This window comes from Arvicanthis niloticus, chromosome 26 (assembly GCF_011762505.2).
Source record: "Arvicanthis niloticus isolate mArvNil1 chromosome 26, mArvNil1.pat.X, whole genome shotgun sequence".
Lineage (NCBI taxonomy): Eukaryota > Metazoa > Chordata > Mammalia > Rodentia > Muridae > Arvicanthis > Arvicanthis niloticus.
This window is the reverse complement of record NC_133434.1, coordinates 8,371,768-8,380,663: the sequence shown is the minus strand read 5'-3', so window position 1 is coordinate 8,380,663 and position 8,896 is coordinate 8,371,768. Positions and strand designations below refer to the sequence as shown.

Below are 8,896 nucleotides of genomic sequence, written 5' to 3'. Positions count from 1 at the left end.
AAGTAAAAATAATCCTTTCAGTCTCAGTTATATGATTTGAGTGACATGGTGCAACTCTTTGCATTGGTTTCAATATTAAGTCATAGATGCTGAATAAGCAACGCAGACTTGATCATATAATTTCCTTCTGTGAGAACAGTGTTTTTGTTTGAGGGTTATGAGAAAAGGAGGTGTTGATAAAATGTAAACCCCAGCAAAGCCAGAAAGTAAAAATAATCTTAATATAAAAATATGCATAGTAAAAGATTCTTCCTTAGCGTTTTGTGGTTAAGAGAACACATAAATTTTGATGTTCTTAATAATATATAAATATAGAGGTGTCTGGGGGGTTTAATATGCATGAAGCTTTCTGTATTCTGGATGGAGGGAATATTGTAGGTAAACATACTATATAGCTGGTAATTTTATGTGATTTGCAGACTTTAGAGAGACTGTATGAGAAGCAGGCAGTCATGGGGTACCACTAAGTAAGAGAAACAAAGTCCTTGACAGCTTGCTTGCAGACTGGGAGGTTTCTGGGAATCTTGACACATTGCCTTTCTAAGTTCCAGGAGAGGCAATTCTGTTCTTCAGCAAGACTAGTATTGTATACGCCATTGTTATTCACTGATTGCATGTTAATCTTAGCTTGCATCTTTTCAGTCATGGAGACAGTATTAGCATTGTTCAATAATGGACACAATAGCAAGCAATTGAAATATGGCAGGGGCTTCAAAGATACTCAAAATGTCATCCAGTTTTTGATTCTTGAAGTCTCTGTGGAGAAACAATGGAGAAAACTGATTCTTGTAGGCAGAACTCTAAACAGACTCCAATATTGCTACAAATGACTGTATTCTCCCTGAATAATCACGTTTCACCAAATATGTACTCAGCTAATACTTACTTCACTCATTGTCTGTCACCATGCTTTGTATTAGCAATGGGAAAGTGACTCTCCAGGTAACAGAAAAGCACCTGCCATACAGTTAGCACCTGCCGGTTGCTTAGGATTGGATATGCCCTCGGTGTCTTCTAGAAGCCTAGGGCCATGGAATCTGCTAAGAACCATTAAACACATAAGAAGCTCAGATCTAAAACTGTACAAAATTAAACCTCATCACTGCTGTAATAGCACAGAACGAAATTCTGACCCTCTGGTGAGATTATTCAGTCAGTTTTTCACTTTGAGTTTTAAGACAAATAAGTTATACCATAGGATGTCTGAGCCACAAAATGTTGAGAACAACACATTTGTGTGTTTTTTATGTAGCTGTGGTAAGTCATGGTACTCCCTAAATCAAACTAAAACAAAGATATCTTCTTGTAACTTTTTTTTCCCTGATATGCATTTGTGTATACCACTGCTTGAATTTCTAGGTCTGTGTGTGAGAGAGGTGTAATTATTAATCATTTTACCATCATTGTCAAAGATATAGGATGTAACATAAAGTCTAGTATTATGAAACAGGGTTAATTATTTGTTAACGTCTGAGTGATCCTTCTATCTCTATAGGGAGAATGATCCAGGGTGGAAGACATGTCAAATGTGACCCTAGTGACCACATTCTTCCTCTCAGGTATTCCACCATGCACCAGCCCTGGACACCATGCTCTTTGTAACCTTCGTGGTGATTTACATTCTCACTGTGCTAGGCAACTTCCTCATTCTGATGGTGATCAGGGTAGATTCCCGCCTTCACACACCCATGTACTACTTCCTCACCAACCTCTCCTTTATTGATATGTGGTTCTCCACAGTCACAGTCCCCAAAATGCTAATGACTTTGGTGTCCACAGATGGTGGAGCTATCTCTTTCCACAGCTGTGTGGCACAGCTCTATTCCTTCCACTTCCTGGGCAGCACCGAGTGTTTCCTCTACACAGTCATGTCCTATGATCGCTACCTGGCCATCAGTTACCCACTCAGGTACAGCAGCATGATGAGTGGGAGAGTATGTGCCCTTTTGGCTACTGGTACCTGGCTCACGGGTTCCCTGCACTCTACTGTCCAGACCACACTGACCTTCCGTTTGCCCTATTGTGGACCCAACGAGATCCAGCATTATTTCTGTGATGCACCTCCCATCCTCAAGCTGGCCTGTGCAGACACCTCAGCCAACGAGATGGTCATCTTTGTGAACATTGGGGTAGTGGCTTCAGGCTGCTTTCTTCTGATTTCGCTGTCCTACGTGTCCATCGTCTGCTCCATCCTGAGGATCCGCACTTCAGAGGGCCGACACAGAGCTTTCCAGACCTGTGCCTCACACTGCATCGTGGTCCTCTGTTTCTTTGTGCCCTGTGTTTTCATCTACCTGAGGCCAGGCTCCAGGGATGCTGTGGATGGAATCGTGGCCGTTTTCTACACTGTGCTGACACCCTTACTCAATCCCGTTGTGTACAACCCTCAGAAACAAGGAGGTGAAGAAAGCACTGGTCAAACTCAAAGACAAAGTAGTACATTCTCGGAGCCAGTAACCACTGGTAAATAGATGCTTCAGTTTTCCAATATCAGCAATATAACTTAATTATGATCCAACATTCCGTCCAGCTTCTCAGGGATATTCAGTTCTCATATTTTCTAAATTTAATTAGATCTCTGACATGCCCCAAATGTGCTCATCTTTTGCAAATAATTTGGTTTTCTCTTAAAAAAAATAACACCAACAAAACACTGCGATGTTGTCTGTGTTGCTCACGAGGTAGAAATTTTCTTTCAGTTGACCTGCTGGAATGAGCGCTCCTTTTGGTTCTATTTCTATTCTGCTAGTACTTATGAGTACATAGTCACGGTCTCATTGTAACTAGCAGAGGTCATGTTATTCTTTCATTTATTTCTTCAAATACATTTTTAATTCTTTCAGTGGTTTCTGTGATTTTTTGTGTGCATAGATGTGAAAACATATTCAAAACAAGGTTTATAATATATAATATATAGTTTTTTTAAAGAACAATTCCACATCTAAATTAATTTTATATGACTGTATGTATGTAAACTTTTTATAAAAAATTAACTTCTAGAAATGCTACATTTCTAGTGGACAAAAACTATTCAAATGCGTAACAATTCAGTGAAATTATACTCTTGTATACTCACACAATGGAGTATTATAAAGCAGTGGGCATGATGATGTACAACCCTTTATAACATGCATTTTAGAGTTAGAATTTTTTGCTGTATTTGATATGATTCAACACCTAAGCATCAAAACATGTTAATACACAAATATATTGCATCATAACAAATATCATCAAAAATAAATCCTAGTCACCTATCCTCCTTACAACATGGGAGATACTTTTCTCTCACCAGGAGAGACACTTTCTTATTGGTTAGACAAAGTGTGCAAATACAGACAATCAGTGAAGTAAATGATCTCCAGTGATTGATCGAAGAATGTGATTACCCAGGAAGAATTATAATGGACTTGGAGATTTAATATTTTAAGGATGTTAATTCTCGGTCTAGATTGCCTGTACTTAGGATAGAGCAACAGGTTGGGGAAGATTGGGATAAATCAGTCTCTTCGGGAGATGGCAGGATGGTTGCACTCATAAACTCATAACAGCTGTGATTACACACAGGAGGTACACAAAATCCACCTACTTAACCTTCATACAAACAGGGAGGAGTGGAATAAAATCTGAGATGCTTTGAAAATTAATGCCTCCTAGAGGAAGGGAAGTCAGTTCTCTCCAGGGGTTTTGTTCCTCATACGTTGACTATGCTCCAGTAGACAAATGTGGGACAGTGCTAATGGATGCAGTAGATCATTAATAAAACTGAATTTAAGGCATTGCAAAGATTAGAGAGGGATGAATGTGTCAGGTACCCAGGTTTTAGAGAGGGAGAAAAAAAGTGAACATGATCCTTTTATAGTTATATGAAAGTCTGAAGGAATGTATCAAATATTATACCTAAAATGTTTGATTTCAAATATTAATATTAATGGAGCACTTCACTGTGCTATCAAGGCTCTTGTGAAATCTTCATTTTATCAGTGTAAAAAGGGTAGGCGATAATGCTACTGCAGTTCTTCTTTTAAGTGAAAGATTTGTCTAACTCTTAATCATCAAAATGTTTGAATACTTTATAGGGTAAAAGGGGTTTTGTTAATTTGCTAAGTTTCAAAAAATTAGGACATTGCCCTGGATCAATCATAAAGGTCCTCTTAAAGGAACCATAATATCCCAATGTCATCAGAAGGCATGAAAGAAGAGTTCAAAGTCATAAGCAAGAGAGGCAATAATAAGGCAGTGGCTGGAAAGATAAGCTCAGAAAAATGAAAGGGTCTAGAATAAAGGAGTAAATAAAGGTTAATGTTAAAATCTAGAAAAAGCAAGTAAAGAAATGGTCTTCTAGAGTCTCCAGAAGAAATGATTTTTATTCACATTTTGGAGGGTGCCCAGTTGGTTTGTGTTTCTATTCCCCAGACTATAAAGACGGTGAACTTGCATTGTCTTAATAAAGGAAGCCAAGGTGTCTGTGTGTCTGTACTGAACAGCGTGAAGATGGCAGTATGTCACAGGAACACCTGCCTGGGTTCACAGTTGGACCAGCAGACAGTCAGTGCTGTACGGACAGAATAGTTCAGGACCTCTCCGAGGCAAGTGCCAGCAGCCAGCAGGGCACATGGTCTCCCACTCTTCTCCTGAGCAGGTAATGAAGAGCAAAGAGTGCTCATAGAACATAGTCAGAGGACACAGGAAACACTCAGTTACTTCTCTATTGCAGAGAACTACAACTTTGCCTGCACATACTACATTTATGTTTTTTTTCTTTCAGCAGAGTGGAGACTGGCATGCTTTCCATACCCCCTGCTGTTACAAACTCCAAATTTTGGAAATACAGAAAATTACAGCCATCCTGGCATAGAGATGTCCCTAATTACAAAGATGGGCCAGTGGTACTTTTATTTAGAAGGTAAACATGTAAGAATATAACTATGAGATTTCACATTTTAAAAATTAGAAAAATAGATTTGCACATTCCCAGCCCTAGGTTAGATCACACAGATCATGCACTGTCACAGGCTGCCAAGTTTTTTTAAACCCCTATATACTGAGTCACAAAACAAATATTAACACATGTGGGTAAATGAAACAACTCCATATATCCTATCTGTCCACAAGATAATAAAAGTTAGAATCAATAATAAAAATCTATAATAATTTCACAAACCTTTGGAGATTGAATATCACATTACTAAATGATGAATGGGTAATAAGATATCAACAATAAATAAATAAAATCATGGAAATAAATAAAATAAAATCACACCACCACAACAACCCTGGGGTATCTTATAAGAGCCCTATGAGAGAAATTCAAAATTCCAAATGTTTACATTATACAAAAATCTGAAAAGATCTAGGTGGAGTTGGAGGAGAGGATGTATAGTCAGAGAGAAATTATTAAAAAGAAAAATAGAAATAATTTTTTAATAGAGAAAATGTTTGTGAGTATGAATAAATTATACAACTCATGAATTTGTAAAAATGAAAACAAACCAAACTTAAATCTAGCAGGTAGAAAGATATACCAGAAGAGCAGAACTTAAAGCAGACAAAGCCACACCAAAAAATCAACAAATCTAAAAGCTGGTTCAATGAAAAGATAACAAGATGAATAGACCCTTTGCTTAGCTAATCAAAAGAGAAAAATATGATTCAAATGAGCAGAATCACAAATCAACAGGGAAACATTCCGACACCAAAGAAATTCAAACATTGTGAGTTGATCTTTGTAAACCTATATTTCATTATGTTAAAAATGAAACTCAAAAAAAGATGAATTTTTAGAAACATTCAAACATGGATGCAAGAAGCCATCAGCAACCTAAACAGACCCATAACAAACAAGGAGCTCAAAACAGCAATAAAATGTACTGGACTAAGAAATGCCCAGGTCTGGACGAGCTCTCAGCAGTATTCTACCAGACTTCAAAGAGCTCTGTGACCAACACTTCTTAAATTATTAAAATAAAATCAAAAGGACTCTTTCTGCAAAACCAGTGTTGCTCTAATACCCAAACCAGATAAAACACAGTAAAAAGAAAAGAAAAACCTACAGGCCAATATTCTTTTTGAACATAGACTTCAATAATTTTCAATAAAATACTTTCAAACTGAATTTAGGTATATATATATATATGTGTGTGTGTGTGTAATATATATATATACCTAAAAATTATCAATAAAATACTTTCAAACTGAATTTAGGTATATATATATATCTAAATTATATATGTATATATATATATTTTTTTTCAATAAATGCAGAAAAAGCCTTTGACAAAATTCCACATGTTTTTTGATAAAATTTCTAAAGAGAGACAGAACAAAGTTCAACATAATAAAGAACATTCATGGCGAGCCCACCAACATCAATAACATACTATTGATACCTGACACCAATAAACGTACTAACGTGGAAGGGGAGATGCACATAAGGCCTCAACCCTACATAAAGAACTGTAGGAAACTAAGGAATGCTGAGAGACAGAGAAATTCTCCTTCTAAGGAAAGAGAACACCAATTGGTTATCCAATACCAAATGGCTAGATCTGAAGACACATATGCACACACACACACACACACACACACACACACACACACACACACACACACAGAGAGAGAGAGACTGAGAAAGTTATATATACATGTACACACACACACATATGGACTGAGAAAGTATACACACACACACACACACACACACACACACACACACATATGCTGCCCACATGCAGTACCTTATAATGCTTAGGTGGTAAAACAGAACTGTAGCATGTAGCTTCTACTACCTGACTTTAAGCTCTGGGTGGAACACGCTACCCACCCATGCCTTGTTCCCTTGGATCTGCTATGAAAGACACACACACATTAGTTTATTTTAAATATGCTTTTTAGGTCAATGGCCAGGCACATCCAAGCCTCCTGAAACTACCATGCCCTTGCCTTCACTTCCAGCTCAAGACCTCTAAGTCTAACTTGGTTGCCTGGTTACCTTCTCTTGTTCAGCACCCTAAATCTCTCTCAGCTTAGTTGCATTACTAATTTACTGCCTGCTACCCCAGACCCAGTCGGGGAAGTGGCCAATGGCCACTCCACCCAAGATCTCACATGGCTAGTGGCTCTCTATCCCTCCAAAGCATGGCAAATCTCTTCTTCCTCCTGCATCTACTAGCTTGCTTGAGGGAACCGCAAAGGAACCTCGACGAAGTCCAGTGTTTTCTGCCCACCCATTGGAAGGTAACAGGTTCTTGATTGAGCAAGAACCATTTGGAAAACAGGGCCATCAGTGTTCACATGCAGATTCCTGATCGAAGCATCAGAGCTACACCCTACACAAGACTTTCCGCAAAGAGATTCATTTATTCAAGGCTCAAAAGTGGTTCATTATAAAGCTAAAAAAGCATTGTATAGTTAAAGAAACAATCAACTGAATGACAATGAAGCCAAAGAGTGGGAGAGAATCATTGCCAGCTATATTTTTGATAGAAGATTAATATTCAGAATACACACAGAATCAAAAAAAAAAAAAAAAACACCCCACAAAATTTCCCATTAAAATCAATGAGGCTGTGGTCTGAATAGTCAGATACCAGTGTCCTCTGGATGTGGCAGAGAATCTGCTACCATGGATTTCAACAATATGGTTGGTTCAGCAATATCTTTATTAAACACTTACTGTTAGGTGAAGAGCTATGGACAGTCAGTGTTTGCTGGGAGGGGAATATTTGTTTTTTTTTTGTTTTTCTGTGATGAGCTCCTGATAAGTTATCCAAGCTTTGAGGGGTCAGTTTTAAACATGTACGTATGAGCAGCAATAAAATGACAGATATATGTAAAAATTAAAAGAAAAGGAAAAAGGGTTCATTAATTTGAAAGTGTTAGGGTGCATAGGAAGAGTTGGAAGGGAGAGAAACTGTATACATGAAGTAAATGCAGTATTCTTGTGTGATATTTCATCCCTCACCCCCAAAGTTAAACTTTAAAAATAGGAAAATAATGCTAAACACAAGATAACATGTGTTAAAATGTATTGAAAGTAGACTGGGCAAAGTCTGTCCTTGTATTCATCTCCTTGTAATGATATAGATTTTTGAGTTTTGTTAGTATCCATTATTTTATATCTATGGCCTGATTTGCATTTCCTGATGATTAATGATGTTCAAGACATATCTCTCAGTAATTCATACAAATTGTTTGGAAAATATTCAAGTACTCTGGCCCACCTTTTCAGATTCATCTTTTATACATGCATGCAGCATTTATGTACTCATTAACACGTGCTGTTATGTGTTTTGAATGATCTATTTTGGATATTAACTGTGTATGAAAAAGATGGCTTGCAAATATTTTCTTCAGTTCATGGTAATTTCATTTTGTGGACTGTTGGCTCTATAAAAAACTTTTTTGCTGGTTGGAGTTACAGTTACCTGTTTGCACTTTTCTTGGCAGTTGAACGGTATTTTTAAAGAGGAAGAAATAAAAGTTCTTTACATTACAGATAAATTGCTCAACAAGTGACAACATAATTTACAATTCAGCCATTTTTAGTTCAGTTAAATACTTCCATTTATTGTATATACCAATATTTATTAACTTTGTAACAAATGTAACAATTAATGAAATTTATGTAATATTAAAATATACCAAATTAATATTTTAAGAAAAAACCATAGACATTATTGAAATTGTGATATACTATATACTGTAACTGGATTATCTTAATCTTTAGGAAGAATTCTGATAAGTACTGACCTCTAGATGGTCCTAATGGGAAAGGAATAGAGTCAAGCTTTGATCCCACACTATCTGGAAGCAAAATCATTAGTAGTATATTTTATGCTATATTGTTTTAGACAACTTCCAGGTTACTTTTTTGCATGTCAGGGTAATATCAGTGAAT

At 36.9% G+C, this 8,896-nt stretch overlaps 1 protein-coding gene across 1 annotated transcript; it reads left to right on the top strand.

Moving 5' to 3' along the window:
* The first annotated feature begins 1,519 nt into the window (after positions 1-1,519).
* LOC143438850 (olfactory receptor 10G9-like) lies at positions 1,520-2,784 on the top strand. Its single transcript, XM_076924531.1, is given in 3 exon segments — positions 1,520-1,567; positions 1,569-2,381; positions 2,383-2,784. Coding segments are annotated over 3 exon segments (936 nt in total). The 3' UTR covers positions 2,458-2,784.
* Positions 2,785-8,896: the final 6,112 nt, after the last annotated feature.